Source organism: Brachyhypopomus gauderio, chromosome 6 (genome assembly GCF_052324685.1).
Source record: "Brachyhypopomus gauderio isolate BG-103 chromosome 6, BGAUD_0.2, whole genome shotgun sequence".
In the NCBI taxonomy this organism is placed as follows: Eukaryota; Metazoa; Chordata; class Actinopteri; order Gymnotiformes; family Hypopomidae; genus Brachyhypopomus; species Brachyhypopomus gauderio.
The window spans coordinates 25,087,725-25,104,989 of NC_135216.1; the positions used below are offsets into that span (position 1 = coordinate 25,087,725).

Here is a 17,265-nt window from a genome sequence, read left to right on the forward strand (position 1 = left end):
GCAAGACTTCCGCGATAAGGAGGCAAACAACAGTGTGTGCTCCGAGGGCCTAGATCACACACACCCCCCCTTTCAACAGATTGGAGAAAAACATCATTAAAAAAAAATCATAAAATATTCAATTCCATTTCATTATTGTCCCTCTGGTAGAACATGAAATGCAAATGGCGGTATCTCAAGACTATAAAAAACCGCCCAGGAAAGAGGGGCGCAGAATGGCCTGTGTTCTCGCACGCTTGATGAAGAGACTGATGTGAGGAAATGTCCGTGAGCAGGAGCTGAAGGCCTCCGCGTCTTTAAGACGTCGCTAACCCCCCCCCCCACTACACCACCACCACCACCACCACCACCACCCCCCGGTCCACCCTTAGCTCTCATTAAGATCTGCAGCTAATACTGCGCCGCTGAAAATAGCTGACAGGTAACAGCAGAGCAATTAACTTTTGAGCTCTGGCTTTAAGAGAGGAAGAGCCCCAGAGAGGCAGGCTCCGCACTGATGAAACCGCACACGTTAACTGTGTTAGCGCTCACCACACGCTCCCGTCACTCACCATCGCCGCCGAAGGCCCGGGGAGGACGTCCCCCCCCCCCCCCCCCCCCCCCCCCCCCCCCCCCCCCACGAACATGCCCTTTTGTGAGTCGCACATTATTGGCTACACGCCAGTCACATGATAGAACCAACCACGACCAGGAAGTAGCCACTCTAAGACCAGATCTGAGAGAAGGGTCTTAAGAGTCGGCAAAAGTCCAGACTAAGTTTTAGAAGGTTTCGTAGGGGCAGCTGAGCCGTTTCTGTGCGTCTTGACCCAAATTCTCCCGTAGTAAGTCTGCAGTCCCGCCTTTCACTAGAGCAACACAGTCCCCCGCCTTTCACTAGAGCAACACAGTCCCGCCTTTCGCTAGAGCAACACAGTCCCGCCTTTCGCTAGAGCAACACAGTCCCCGCCTTTCACTAGAGCAACACAGTCCCGCCTTTCGCTAGAGCAACACAGTCCCGCCTTTCGCTAGAGCAACACAGTCCCGCCTTTCGCTAGAGCAACACAGTCCCGCCTTTCGCTAGAGCAACACTTCCACTGTGAGCACTGCAGCTCTGAAAGGGTTTGAAATCTGCTGAAAATTATCTTTAACTTTGACTAGCTGTGTCAAGCGGCCTACTGTGATAATGGCTTGATCTCCGACTAATAACTTGCTATTTAAAGTGACTGATGACACTTGTAACTTCAGGGGCGTCTTTGTCGGCGGTCCTGGATGAAAGCGGTCCCGCTGCCGTGGAGTCTCGATCATTCTTGCCTCGGGAGCCCTAGGCCTGCGGGATCGTGGCGTCAGGTTTACAGCGACCCGCCGTGTCGCCACACACCCGCGTCCTGAACTCACACACTGCTGCCTGCTTCCGAGACGGGAAGCACCTCGCTAAACTTCCATTAAGAGGTTTACCCCACACCTGCTGCAGATTGGCCCGTGTTATTAGAGCTTTTGAAAGAACCTTTTCACTCCGTGTCATACACCAGTTGTGTTCATTTACTACAGTGTTGCCCATTTACTACGTCTCTTGGTAAGGTCGGGTGAGGAAAGCACGGAGGTGAGCATGGGCAGGACTTGTATCCTGAACATGTCCTGAACACATCCTGAACATGTCCTGAACACATCCTGAACACGTCCTGAACACGTCCTAAACACATCCTGAACACATCCTGAACATGTCCTGAACACATCCTGAACATGTCCTGAACACGTCCTGAACACGTCCTGAAGCGTCTTAAAGGCCGCCTGATGCAGTCAGTTGGAGCACTGAAGTCTGCTGGTGAGCAGGACGCGTTTACCCACGACACCCCTGCTCCTTGGACCACATCACGTCACTCTCGCCAATACAGATCCACTCCCGAAACGTTTCCCCTTTCACACTCGGCCCGTCCGTTGAGTTTGAATACATCTCACGCCAACCGTTTGTTTCACCTTGCATCACTGTGCAATACGTCTTACTGACTTTGAGTACTTTGATCTTTTTCTGTGTGTTCCGACCCCCCACCTACCCACCCACACCCCCACCCCCACCGCATCATCCGCCCACACCCCCACCCGGAAGCCGCGCATCGGGTCACCTCCGTCTCTTCTTTCTCCATCTTCCTGCAGTCCAATCTGCAGCCCCCCACCCCGTCTTGCTGGCGTGGACATAAAGGATTAATGGTGTGTGCGTTTGGAATGATTGAACACTCATTGTCCATGCGCACCCGGACACGAGCTACAACATGAAGACTGGACGTTCTTTCTACTGCTGACCCCCATGTTGTGTTTGGACTGTCACTAGAGCACATGACAAGTCTATTATTAGATGTGTGCCACAGAGATGGCATGCCCAATTAACCATGAGTGTGTGTATGTACGAATGTATTAACGCGTGCGAGCGTGTGTTGTGTGTGTTGGAGAATCGGCATCTCTGCTGTCCTGCTGTCCTTGTGACCCATAATGCTCTCTGTGTGCTTGAGTGACCGTCTTCTACAGACATGACACACTGACGTATGGTAAGACTCAACTCGCCGAACTCCCTCTGTGCTGACTGAAGAAACACACACACACACACACACACACACACACACACACACAGCACATTTTCAACACTGTAAGATTCTACATGGAAATGGGCTAACAGTAGCTCATTCTGTCCCCAGCATAAAATGTGCCATGTTTCTAAGTTCCTCTTTTATGAATCATGCTTTAAAATGTGTGTTTGATTATCACATGTGAAATATATAAATGTGTTTACTTCTATGCAATAAATGCATACACATGTGTGTATTCTTATGTTTGCATAAGCAGCATTTACAAGTGTGTTTATAGTATAAATCCATATTAAACGCATGCACAGTACAACAGGGGCAGCAGAAGTGCTGACCTGAGAACTGTACTGTTAAATGTATGACAGCCAATTAGGTGCAGCTGCAGGGTTGGTAATAAACTGATCACTCAGAGCACAGAGCAAGTTTATTTTAACAAAATATAAAAGCCATATTTGAAGGCTAGTTTCTCCTACTGGGACGTAAAGAACAGCCCGAACCCGAGCCCGCTTGCTGGCAGCACCTTTCAGCAGCCTAGCAGTGGTTTTAGAGACAGTTTGTAAGCACCATGATGGAGTTCTGCTAACAGAGGGTGCACACAATTTCAGCCCGGCTTCACATTCTACCTGCAGGTAAAGCTCTGATGATAAGCCTACAGCCTTAAAGTGCTTATGCTTTTTGTGTGTGTGTGTGTGTGTGTGTGTGTGTGTGTGTGTGTGTGTGTGAGAGAGCGTGTTCATGTGCGCATATATGTAAGAGAGTATGATGTGTCTGTGGAATGCGTCTATGATGGGTCTGTGTAATGTCCTGATGCAGCAGAAATTCCTCCACACGCAGCCCTCCTCCAATCATGGCTACAGAGGCGAGAGCTCGAGCTGTCCCTTAAAGGTATCGCTCCAGAAGAAACCCATCTAGTGACCACCTCCCTCAGATCCGGTCCGTCTGGGCTCGTCTGACCAGATGTTTCGGCTCGGTTAACCTCCAGGCCTAAACAAGAGGCTTGACTGAGCAGCTCGGTCCAAGGTCAGCGGGAAAGGTGGGGGAAGGCAAACGGTCCTCTGGAACCGTTTGGATCGCTGAGCTTCCTTTGCGTTTACACTATACCCAGTTTACACTATACCCAGTTTACACTATACCCAGTTTACACTATACCCAGTGTTCCCGGTTCTGCAGCGTGGAGAGACCACCGATGGTCTCCCAAAGTCCAGTCGGTCCGAAACGCCCCGTCGGGAGGAGCTGATGCAGCCAGCGTGGTGGTGTGGAGCAGATGTGCTCCAGCATCCTGGAGAAAGTCCACACTGCATGGGGTGCTGCAGGGTGAACACTCCAGCGTGCACCGCTTAATAGAGCTCTCAGAGAGAGAGAGAGAGAGAGAGAGAGAGAGAGAGAGAGAGAGAGAGAGAGAGAGAGAGATAGAGAGAGAGATGGACACATGCAGAGCCAGGAGGAGAGGAGGGATGAAGCACACATCATCTTCCTCACTGCCCTGTGTGCTTCTTCTCCTTTTCCGCACCTCACAATTGGTTGAGCAACAGGAAATCACAGCTGAATACACAAGGGCACATGGGAACAAAGGCCTGTTCATCTGTGTGTGTGTGTGTGTGTGTGTGTGTGTGTGTGTGTGTGTGTGTGTGTGTGTATAGGTATTAGTGAAGAACATTTGGGGGTCAGTGTCATTAGAAGCGGTCTAGCCTCTCCTCATTACTACAGGCTACAGGGTCAGGTAACACAATACAGTGTAGGGCTACAGGTCACAGCTTGGGTGTGTGTTCGCTTCAACACCTCAGAGAACAATGCAGCAGCACACACACACACACACACACACACACACACACACACACACGCATGCTCACGCACACACGCACACCCACCCTCTTCCCAGAGAGGCCACAGATGCTAGAGGGGGAGGGGTTATGCAAAACCAGGCAGGCACATAATTACCCAGAGACTGGGGTTTGTTTATTGGAGGCCTGCCCTGTATTTCAGCCCTCATGTTCTCATCTCCCACAGAAAGGAAAAAGGAATAAACACTCTGTCTCTATCTCTCTCCCTCTCTCACCCTCCTTCTCTCTCTCCCTCCCCCCCTCTTTCTCCCTCCTCCTTCCCTCTCTCTCTCCCTCCCTCTCCTCTCTCTCCCTCCTTTAATCTGCCACAGCAGACACCGGTGGATCTAAACCCAGGCAGGTTTTTCCTCTGATGGTTTTTCCAGAACTGCAAAAGCTGTGAAGGGAAGAAATACCGCAACCCCCCCCCCCCCCCCCCCCCCCCCCCCCCCCCAATATACTGGAGGAGTCGGTTACCTCCCGCCATGACCGATAAACATCATCAAAGTGGGTCCACCTGTGCGAGGAGTGCCATCTACACACTCAATCTCCCCACTGACAGCCACTGCTGAAATCCAAACAGCAAAGGCTTAATTGTCCCTCACATCACAATAGCAGCACAAGCCGCAGCTGAGTGAGGGAGACGAGCCGTGATTACACGCTCTACAGCTCCACCTGCTGGACACTTTATAAAGAATCTTTTAGCAACACTAATAAGCAAGAATGAATTTGCATTTGATGACGACAAGGGGCTGTGCATGCGGAGGGGGCCTTACAGTCAGGCGGTTTAACATGCCACCTAAAAACAATAAAATAACTCAAAACAAATAGGCTGAAATTGGCCGACATCGTCTACTTTTTTCACGGCCCTAAGTGCATCTTACGTAAAGGGCCCACGTTTAAGTCCACTGGTTACTCTCAGGATATTAATGGACGTTTTGCACATAATTGGTAGTGCATGAAAGTAGCTTTAGTTCAGAGCTCTGCTGTCCCATATGAGTATGGTGTGTGTGTGTGTGTATATGTGTGTGTGCGCGTGTGTGTGTGTGTGTGCGCGTGTGTGTGTATATGTATGTGTGTGTGTGTATATGTGTGTGTATATGTGTGTGTGTGTGTGTGCGTGTGTGTGTATATGTATGTGTGTGTGTGTATATGTGTGTGTATATGTGTGTGTGCGCGCGTGTGTGTGTGTGCGCGTGTGTGTGTGTCGGACCTTTTGCGGGACTGCAGGGCGGCGGAGCGTGTGAGCGTGGCTGGTGGGAAGCGTGTGAAGAGACTCCGTGCGCGGGTGATCAGATGTTCGTACGGCAGGTCTTGCGGGATGTGGGAGAGCAGGTGGTGAACGTTGGCCATGTCACACTCGCTGGTCTTCACCTCCCGCTCACGATGCAACACGACCTGCTCCCGCAACAGGAAACAGGACGTTAGACAGTCGTTATAGACAGCGGCTCTCGGGTGTAGCGCTGACACGCCCCTATAGGAGGTTCTTCTCCACCACACCTGCTGCTTCCTACAGAACATCTGCCCTGCTGAAAGACGCTGGTGCAGCCCGCAGCTCCAGATCCACGCTGCTCCTCAAACACACCGTCATCATGTGTGAACTACTCACACACACACGCACACGCACACACACGCGCACACACCACCAACAACAAACTACACACAAACCGTCAACACCGCTACACACGTTTCAAACGCGCTTTCTTTTTCATCAATCATGCAGCCTGCTCGCTAGAGAAGAACTGTGGCACAGGCCAGTGGGGGGGGCTCGGGGGTGGGTTGGGGGGGTTGGGGGGGGGCGTACGGGGTCAAAGCCGCGGGCCTCGGTGGCCTGAGAGGCCGGATGAACTACATTTCCTGCCCGCTTTGTTATCCGGACTTCAAACGCCCCCCCCAGCTTTCATAGAGATGAGAAAGCAGGCCAGTTAAAGCAATCTAGCACAAACACAAGCAGCCCCCTCGACATGAACCTCTGGTGAGTTCATTAGAGATGTTTAATTAACTCCTCTCACTACAACAAAGTGCCCTGAATTCTCACACAGGAACAAAAAAAACTAAAGTACACACACACACACGGCATCTTTGGGGGGATGTCAACAATTTCTTGATGTTGACAAGGCAGGTATCCAAAAAAGCAGAGAAAAAGTGTTTTGACGCTTTACTCCAGGATCCAGAAAACACAAAGACATTAACCCAAGAAAATATTTGCTAGGACACGGATGTGATTCTGTTTGGGATTGTAGAATTAGAATGGAACATGGAACTGTCTGTGTCATGTGACTTATAATAATTTATTTTGTGTCCTGCAAGTGCTTCAACGACCTCATCAAAGAAAGCAAATCGCTGATTCTCTAATCCAACCTCAGTGCAGAGGTTAAAGGTCACAGAGCCCTCGTCAGCGTGAAGAGACAGAGAGGAGAAAGAGTGGGAAAGAGGGAGACTGAAAAGAGACCAGGGAACACAACAAAAGAAACCTCACGGTCTGTAGAGGTGCGCCGGTACTTACCACAGCAGCAAAGTAAACGGCCATCAGTGGATGGGAGGCCAGGAAGAAATCGTAGAGCCGTAGAACATGCCGGAAGTCTGAGAGGACGTGGCCGTACCACGTGATCAGCCAGCTCAGGGCGAATATGGTGCCAACCTCAGCCCTGCATCACACATGGAAAGAGCAAAAAGCCTCCTTAAGGTATATACAGGTATTATTTAAAGGAATGATATAGATATGAATCTATACAAAGCTGGCTCAGTTTCTCTCTCAAGCCTGCCATTTTCTTAAAACACCAGCGTGCTGATCGGCTAATTCTACCAGTCTGTTATTACAGCATAAACCGCCCAACCAAGGTCTCGCCCTGCGCAAAAATAATCAACGTGAAAAAAAAAACCAGGCCTTCAGAGCAGAAATGTCAGAAACCGCTGGGGTTTACTCACAGACACGTACGAAAGCCTGCAGACAATATCCAGCCTCATCTGTGAGGCAGGCCAACACCACTATGTGTAGTATGCTGGTTCATATGTTATTGCTATGTAGTATGCTGGTGTATGGTTCATATGTTACTACTATGTAGTATACAGGTATATGGTTCATATGTTACTACTATGTAGTATGCTGGTATATACTTTACGTATGCTTGAACTGAGCTGCCATGGTTAAGGAGGCATGTGAACACAGTAAGTTAAAGGGCCCTCCACACAGAGGACATCACGGCTGACGGGGCAGCGTTAGCAGGCGTCCCAGCGGACGGCGAGCTCGACCCACACCAGCGTCCTCGCCTGCACCTTCATCTCTGCCGCCAGCGAGGATGACCTTTCCGAGTGGCCGTTTCCTGTTCTGAGGGGGCTGCGGACTTTATGCGGATTAAACGATAACGACGTACACACGAGGAGCCGGGAAAGACGGATTTTTACAGGATGGTTGATATCTAGAAACATAAAAGCTTGTTTTTTTTTTCTTCAAAGAGTAAGCCTACTCCTAAAACCACAAAGGCTTCCTCCCCGTAATTCAGCATAATTTAGTCAAAAACCGGGCTGAAAACGCCCCCAAAAAAAAGCAGCTCGGGTGGCTGGTGATTCCAGACACCGTGGATGCTCTCCGCTGCTAGCCGTGGTTTCACACAGAGCACCCGCCAACATTTTTAGCAGCACGCCGCGCACGGCAGCCGAACCCATCCTCCCGACGCAGAGTCCTTACAGTGAACGCTGCGCGTGGGAAACAAATTGTCATTTGATGCAAAGCAAGTAAGAAAAAAAAAAGCCAAGCAAGCAGGATTGCTGGGAGATCGGAAAGTTCTGGAGCTGGGCTATATCGAGTGTGGGCTTGTTAGTCTGGAGAGTGGCCTTAGCAACTGGATGGGCTCGCCCATTAAACCTGGACAACCGCGGTGCACTACGCACAGATTCCTGGACACACGCATACAATATTTATCACGAGTCTCTTATTCTCTACATTTTAAATGACAAACCATTAAAAATAACTTCCTTTTATATACAGTCTAGGGAATAGGTATGCAACAGAGCACTCTTCTGCTGTCTTCTGATTGGCCTGCACTTGAACACATGACACACACACACACACACACACACACACACACACACACACACACACATCACAAAAAACAAATCCAAGACGTGCTGCATTATGCATGAAAAATCAAATGGTATGAGTATGTTTTTTGTGCATCACACACTGCAGAGTGGTTTAAAAGCCATGCAGCTATCAAAAGATAACACAGACCTGCATTACCACGCCTCTGAAGCCCGGAGGCTGATCCTAGCACAAAAAAATGGTATGCATGTGCACACGGAACACACACACACACACACCCCCACACACACCCCCACACACACCCCCACACACACCCCCCCACACACACACACACACACACACACACACACACACACACACCTTCGTAGGTTCAGAAGGCAGTACAGGACACCAGTGCAGAACTTTCCTATGCATGGCTGAGGTTAAAGTCACGCTCTGCTGCCCCCTAGAGGAAAACACGCTGAACTCTCCGTTTCGTTATGCGAAGGAAACCTTCCACTTCAACAGGTCATGAAAGTCTAACATTTACATACAAAGCAGCCCCATAAATAAACAAATCTGCTCTCTTACAAGGTGAAGAACAGAGACCGTGTTGTTCTGCAGGGACGCCCTGTCTACTTCTGTTACCATACACAGACGGGACTTTTATATTCAGTACAAAATCAAGCATTTGAGGTCAACAATGTCCTGTCTGAAAATCAGGTCATGTTGGAATAACCTGGAATGGTCCGTTATTCTATGTGGGAATTATGAAGTTTGTACAACCGGCCAATATCAAATGACTGCAACGATCACCCAATACACAACAATAATAATTAAATACGATCCACAACATAGCAAATGCTCGTGGGCTTCATTGGTATAAATCAGAGGAATTGAAAATCACAGTCTTGATGGTTTTCCATTCTCCCTTTATCTAGAAGCAGTAGTATAATACGTAGGTGTGCACATTTTACAGGACTGCCATTATAGATTTGGTCAGTTGGTCAGAAACTTGGCGTCATGATTCTCAGTCCGCTGCTTTAAGAATGTTGTTTATGGTATTTACAGGAGAGTCCGAACTGAGGTGAATAGGTCAAAGACTCCATCCGCCGATCCGCTACGATATCTACCTCTTCAGGCCTTCGTGGTGCATGTTAAGATGTATTATATCTGTGTGATGTAAGGGTTGGGCTACGAGTGACTTCAATTCGAATTGGGAAGAGAAGGCTTCAAGTAGAAAGTTCAAAAGATGCAATTGATGGTTTTCACTCGGCTCAAATGGCCAAAATAAACAACAAACACCAGTATCCAGATTGATATTGAGAAATAGGATTAGAATAGGCCCGAAAGGATTACAGAAATCACACAGTACGCCGAGTGTGTCGTCAGAACATAATCTGGTGCTCCTTCAAGAAAACAAACGGCCGTGCTGTTTAATAGTCATGTAGGCAATAAGGAATTCTTTGGTGTCCTGAAATACAAGCGAGAGGACTTCAAAGACGTAAATTTTCAATTAAAATGAAACATAAAAACAAGAAACAGTCTCTCCCCTGGGCGAACGATAACACTCGAAAATTAATGGAAGCTGTGCTGTAAAAACAGTCACAAAACCAGAGATGCTTCATGATGGGCATATGTAAGACGATAATTGAGAAGAAGAAAGGCAGACCATAATAATCTTTGAAAATTCTCATGATAACTCAAACTATGGAATTGGATTACAAAATGAAGCGGTCAAAGCAATATCTCACGAAAGCCAACTGAACGAAATGTTAATGACATAATCTCACAGGTTGATGTGGCTACCAAAGACCAAGGTTTCACAATTCAGCAGAGTACAAACTGTCAGTGCTAGTGAGCCACCACTAGTACTGAGAACAGCATCTGAGAAAAAGTGCAAAAGTAGCCTCTTAAGTCTCTTAAGCCATTGAAGGCTAAGGATGTCTATGGTATGGACAGTCATGCCAAAACAGATCAATTCTTTAACAGTTAATCTATCAATGCACTTTTCATTTGGTCAAGGGATGCCTGCTGCTATGATCTCCGTCAATGGTGGTGACCCTGACATCCAATTACAGACCCATCAGCTCAAAGGTATTTAAAAAAACTGGTTTTCCAAACAAATCACTGTCCATCTAAACAATAAATCCTTCCCGCTACAGCTAATGCAGTGTAGATTCAGGGCTAATCAGGGCTAATACACATTACAGCTTTAAGCCACTGAAATTACACAAAATGCACACACATTCAGGTTTCAACACTGTCATATTCTAAAGAAGTATCAACTGCTTAGCTTGGAAAACCTCATCAAATATAAAATTGTCTGCCTAAGGTTTATGCATGGATTCATTCCTCATTTTCATATGACTATCAACTTTAAATCTACTGCAAACAGTCAGTACAGGTCCAGCAGACAGAGGACTCTGCCCAGTTCCACACAGGACGCCTGCATCTGCCCGACTGTCTTCTTTCAGAGAACCACGTCCATGGAATTCAGTACCACAGTCAATTAGATCAGAAATATAACATTAAGAAATATTCCGCATATGCAGTGACACTGCAACAAGCCAAAACGTGCTTTTTCTTTACCGTACGATCAACTTTCATTTGCTATTGATCAAATTTACTGAATCGTCTCTTTTCATCTCTTTACAAGAGAACATGTAGTTATGTAGTAGTGTGAAGAAAATACATGTCAGTCACATGTTTCATATAATTTGTGCTCATAGGTCAAGGTCTTATAACATTAATACACCTCATTCTTCTGGGATCTCCTAACCGAACATTCATTCATGTCTTCATGCTCAGTTACAACTTAAAAAGGTTAAAAAATAACATCCTTATTGTGTTCTCATTCCCGTCTCATAGAAGACCAATGTTTCTGTAAAAAAAGATGGACTGCTACGGTAGACCTTAGCACACAAAGGGTTAGTAAAGTGTTTACATTTACATTTATGGCATTTGGCAGACGTCCTTATCCAGAGCGACTTACATTTTTATCTCATTTTTTTTTATACAAGTGAGCAATTGAGGGTTAAGGGCCTTGCTCAAGGGCACCTCAGTCATGGCCTCAGGTCTGGGAATCGAACCCACAACCCTCCGGTCACAAGACCAGTTCCCTAACCACCAGGCCATGACTGCCTGTGTTGGCGGGCAGACCCTGGAGAAGCCCCACCTCAGCATGAAGTCATGCAGCTCCCGGTCCACCTGTTCCAGGATGGGCATCAGGTAGTTGAGAATGTGCTTGGTGCTGTCCATGGTGGGGTCCATGAAGTCCCTGCACAAACCCCATCCAGGAAGATGGTGGTCATGAAGAAACACTGATCTCAAGACCAGTGATTGTCACCAACCCCCCCCCCCACCCCCCCCACCTACCCACCCCAAAACATTTAAAACAATTTGTTCAATATGGTTTAGTGATTCTTCTAATTAGATTTGTTGTGGTTGTTTTTGTCAACACATTTTCTCTACGTCAATCAGAAAGAGAAAAACCGAAACACGGGTAATGACTGGCAACAGAGCTGTGACTCATAATGTTTCCAATATTCATGAGCCATTACGTCATCTCACATTGTTTACGTGTGATGAAGAACGGGGGAGGGTGCAGAAGGACCTGTCTGGACTTGCTTTAAAAAAATGAACGACAGGTCTAGTTTGTAGGAAAGAATAATCAAATCAATAACCAATCAAATGTTGTAACAAACCTGAGGTGATGATTGGACAGCTTCTCCACCATGGCTATGGCCACCCTCTCTCCCACCACCAGCAGGAAGGTCACCACTATATCATGGTAACCCTGGTAGTAATGCAGCTGTGGGTTCCTCCTCAGAACATCCAAAATGATGTCAATCAACTGCTCCTGAAGAACCTCCCTCTCATCAGCTCTCATTCCTGACACAAAACGAGACAGAGCGATGGAGAGGTGGAGGAAAAGAGAATGAGAAAACGAATCAAAAATAAATTAGCTGAAATTAGCTTAGGGATGGCAGATTTAGAGGACGCAGGCATTGTGTTGGTCCAACATGTCTTAGAAGTGACATCCAAGGAGTGTGACTCAGTACCATGTTATTCTACACGCCAAACTGTGAGTCCCAGAACTTTCTAGACGCTGCTGGTTACAAAACAGGACAACGGGCAGTCCAGAGGTCACAAGAAAACGGATGAGTCAAATATTCTTAAAAACGAGATAACAACTACCTCTTGGGAAACGTCGCATGGACCGTCTAACATCAAGAAGCACCTGGTTGTAGTCCTTATGATTCTCCCTAATAGATTTAGCTAGTGGACGAGAGGACAAAAAAAAATGTCAAACAGAGAAAAAAAGAAAAAAATAATTAACTGTGGACGACATCTTTATGACAACGATCCTCTCCATCCACTTCCGACCCTAAATGTAAACAACACAACTCAAAATTCACACACACTTACCAGGTTTGGCGGGCAGGTCAAACACATTGACACTGAGGAGCTTAGGCCAAACTTTCCTTCGCACATGGTCGGTCAACAAGCCGCCCTCGCTAACAGCTGCTCTCCGTAGGGTCTCGATGTCCACGGGGTCACTGTTCAGTGCCTGGTGAATGTCTAATAGCTTCTGCTTCTTCCAGGAGATGCATTCTGCCAGCAAAATAAATACAATTCACACAGAACTAAAAAAAAAACAGTGATGGATTACACAACAATCCTGTTTATTATATCCTGTTATGTCATTTTTTGTTTTTTTACATCATGTAAGGTCTCATAGAAAGTGATAAAAGGTGCAAATGAAAAAAAACAAAAGGTGGTCACAATTTTATGTAAAAAAATCTCTTTACTACTCTGCAGTCAGATAGTTCTCTTTCTGCAACTTGTTTACTTCTTTTGTTGGCGAGCTTTGACAGACGAGGGAGTTATAACTGCCACTTATTCATCTTTGCTCAAGTGAGTCTGACGATCTGATGAAAGTAGGTAAGCGGCCATGAGCATCTACAGCTGTCCACTTGGCAATATTTCAGACAGAAAAGGTCAGTGAGCCTCTGGTGTATAATAAACTCTACAATTCAAATACTGTTGTCACCCTCAAGCACGCAGGCCGATTTTGCTCTGGTAGCACACAAGAGTTTTAAAACAGAGTCCAGACAGACCCCTACAAACAGAAGCAAACATGCCACAGAACAGTGTGTAGAATGAGACCTGACAACACTAGCGGTATCCCTGCTCTGTATTAACATATTGTCTTCTCATCTCTGGTGTAGGGCATTGCTGTGCAGGGTAAGAGATAGATCTTGCTCACATTTGTGATATTTAAACAACCGTTAAGATGCAACATTTTTTTGTTTGTTTGTTCTCACAAAGGCTAAAGTGCTCACAAAGAATAAGGTTGACGGAATCTTTTCTAGTGCCAGTGAAGCCCCAGCACACATTTTTGCCTTACGACATTGTGATGGGGGCTTTTTAAACTAATGTATTCACAATCACCTTTGCCCGTTTATTTTTAATGATGCCAGTGGGGCTTGCTATGGCCTTAGTCACTGGGAAGGCCATAAACCTGTGGTTGCTTAACTATGCGTAACTGGCGAGACCGTGCGATAATGGTGGCAGAGGGGGTTGATGCGGCCTTAGTCACCGGGTAGGCAATGAGCAAATAGTTGCTTAACTATGTATAACTGGTGACACTGAGCATGCATTAATGGGGCCAGTGGGGCTTAATGGTGCCAGTGGGGCATTTTCTATCAACACACATGGTTTTTAAGTGACAGAGCAATTAAATTAACAATTCGTATATTACTTATTCATAAACAAGGCTGATTTTGTCTATATTTGGACACGGGAGCATCTCCCTTCTGTGTCCAGCAGTACTCTACAAACACAGTGGGGATCTGCTCGCCATAATACTGATTTTCCATACTACACAGTGATATGCCAGTACACTAGACCCAACAAACAAAAACCAATGTGTGATAGAGAAATTCTAAAATCATACATGAATACAGAGTGCAAAGTGGATGTTTCTGGGAGTGATGATCTCTATAGAACCAGACAATGCACATATAGCCTGTTCACCAGAGAACAAGCTACCAGCTCATTACTGTTTGTGTTAATGGTGTGCATCCATTCTGCTAGACATGCTTAGTCTTTCATACTCTGTGAGATGGATTCTTACCCTGGGCACTATGTTTTCTTTTTTTCTACTACGTGCCCATAACAATTTGACACCCATGCTAAGACTCTGACGTCATCTTCATTCAAATAAATGGAATCTGACTTGCACATGAAAGAAAAATGAGACCATAAACAATACCCAATAATCAGAAAATACATTTGATATCCACTGGGTTTTCCATTACTGTATATTTGTGTAAATTGAGTACTTCTAAAAACTTTCACCGTTTTCAAAAGTTTTCACTGAAATGTAGCTATTTATTTTTTCTTTTCTAATTGCATTTCATAATTGCTTTGTCTTTTGTGTTTCCACATTGATTTTCTGATGTTGTTGTGTAATGGACATCCTATTTAATTCGTTTTATTTGTATTTACACATTTTAGATATTGGTGCCTGACTAGCTGATCTTGTTTTAACACTTAAACACAATTTTAGACTAACTCCATACTTGTCTTAAAAGCAGCTCATGAAACAATGCCGTCTACATCTAATCAGTATCGAATAAACAACACAGCAAATGTTATGTAGAATAAATCGTGTCTGGTTTGCTGAATTCTTCCCTAAATTATCTGACAATCATAACTCTGGCTTACAGTCGTTTTTCTATTCATTGTATGAACGTACAGTTACGTTTATACAGTTCCAAGTGTTGTGCCACATAAAAACACGGATTGACTCACAAAGACGCAAAGCTGAATCCTAACATAAAAAGCAATGCAGCATTTTTGAGACATTCCTAGATCCATTTCTAATTGTCCACAAAGGTGTTAGTTCACGTAATTCAGAGGTGGTAATCAATTCTGGACCTTTAACCAAATTTCTTTGGGGCTTTTGTAACCCCTTGTAGTTGATTAAACTACAAGCTCATTGGCTGGCGACGTTGTAGATCCACCTGACTCCGGGGGCGGGGCGGGGGCGGGGGCGGGGGCGGGGGCGGGGGCGGGGGCGGGGGCGGGGGGGATCTGATATGATCTGTGGATCTACCGCTGACGTAGAAGACGCGCCAGAACGCACGTTACACCAGATAAGAGATCCAGGCAGCTAACCGTCAAGTAACCTGTCTTCCAACGTCAACAGCAGAATTGTACAGGCAGAAAAACGTTTCGGCATTCAAACACAACATCATGAACCTTTAAACACAATTAAAAACAGCGTACCTTCGTGTCTCCGACCGTTAGGGTTAATGTTGGAAGCTGTTCGGGACCCGCTCTGTTGGTGTCTTTTTTTCACCTTTTTCATCTCCTTTAAAATAATTAAAACAGTTTTCTGGTCGTATTAAGGCATTTAAATTAACTAGCTATCTAGCTGCCTGAACGCCGTGTTTAAAAACATACTTTTGTTAACAGGAATTTCCTTTAACTCAAGCTGTCGCCTATCTAGCTAGCTACCTAGTTGTTTAGCAAGCTTCTTTTTCATTGGTAGCAGCGCCTTCCAAACGCCGGTGTGTAAACCAACCTTGACTACAAAAAAAATGGTCTCCGGCTTCCACGCAATTGGTTAACGTGTACAGAAAGACACAAGACCATTGGTCAGATTACAGTTAGAAACTCCAACCCGCCTCCTGAAAACAAATGGGCGCGTGGTCGCTTATTTACATTTTGTTTGACTAAAACGTGGAAAAGGATCAAGTTTTCACTTCTTCGTCATAGTCTAATTTAAATTTTGCTCTAGTGACAGAAGAAATTGTAAAATATGTCAGCTGATGAACAGAAAGCGTCAACTCTACAAGCGATCACTGACTTTACATTTGAATATCTTGAACAATGAATTCTCCTTTTTATAATACACATACAGGGACGCACATGCACGTGTACAAATATACTGTTAGACAAAGCAAAAACAAGAACATATCAATTTGTCTATTGTTCAGATGTTCTAGACTGTCCAATATCATTGTGTCCCACGCGTTTTATACCTGAGAACCAGTGACAGCTGGGTGTGTTCATGGGGCACCAGCTTGACTTCTGACGAGTTCACTACCTGTTCCAGCCGTTCTTCGCAAAACAATCTGATTGAGAATATCAGTGACAATAAATCAGAATTCTTAAGATAAAAGGTGTGAGGGATATAATTTAGACACTCAACCCTGATCGCCATTTCGATTTCATTCCGGTAAATTTTGAATTGGCCTACGCAGTGTAGAAGACAGTTGACTGCAGCAATTGTTTCAAATATGCATACTGCCTAGGTTTGCCTTAACATATAAGCCTTCAAATTAATAATAAAAAGCGAAATATTACATTAAAATGTTACTAAAAAAACAGTAACACTTTAGTTACAATCGGTAGAATCCGTGTGCTGGAATAATTTAAATTATTATTTAGCCGATTTGTTGTTTGTTTTTTTTTTTGTTTTATTTTATTTGTTTGTCTAGTTCTCAATTCCCGTATTTTATATGCCGGTTAATTCCCACTGTCAGTTATTTTCCCCAAGACAGTTACACCGCTTTTGCTCCAATAAGCACCACGCTAGCATTTTTCTAAAGTCTAAAAATACAAGTTTATTGTGGAGAACTCAGCGCAAACGTTGTATTACTATCTTCATACCATTAGGACTCTCCTCTATATTAAAAAGGCATGCTTTCGCTAGATACATAGAAAAATCATTGACCTGACTTGTTTTATATCGAATAATCCATATTAGCAATAATGTATTGAAATAGTGTACAAATATACTGCAGTTGCTGCACATATGAGTTATATGAAGACTCTGTAATCGATGTAACCA

The 17,265-nt window shown here is 45.4% G+C and overlaps 1 protein-coding gene across 2 annotated transcripts; it reads right to left on the reverse strand.

The window, feature by feature from the left end:
• Window positions 1-2,124: 2,124 nt before the first annotated feature.
• LOC143516287 (TBC1 domain family member 20) lies at window positions 2,125-15,969 on the reverse strand. Of its 2 annotated transcripts, XM_077007844.1 has the most exons (8): window positions 15,696-15,969; window positions 12,828-13,013; window positions 12,597-12,677; window positions 12,104-12,290; window positions 11,575-11,676; window positions 6,882-7,023; window positions 5,589-5,773; window positions 2,133-2,554 (listed from the first exon to the last, which is right to left on the reverse strand). In XM_077007844.1, exons 1-8 carry the CDS (start codon window positions 15,775-15,777, stop codon window positions 2,527-2,529), a joined length of 993 nt encoding a protein of 330 aa, XP_076863959.1. In that variant the 5' UTR covers window positions 15,778-15,969; the 3' UTR covers window positions 2,133-2,526. The 2 variants fall into 2 exon arrangements, with proteins under 2 accessions (XP_076863960.1, XP_076863959.1); XM_077007845.1 differs by lacking the exon at window positions 11,575-11,676 and having other exon boundaries at window positions 2,125-2,554.
• Between the last annotated feature and the right edge of the window lie 1,296 nt (window positions 15,970-17,265).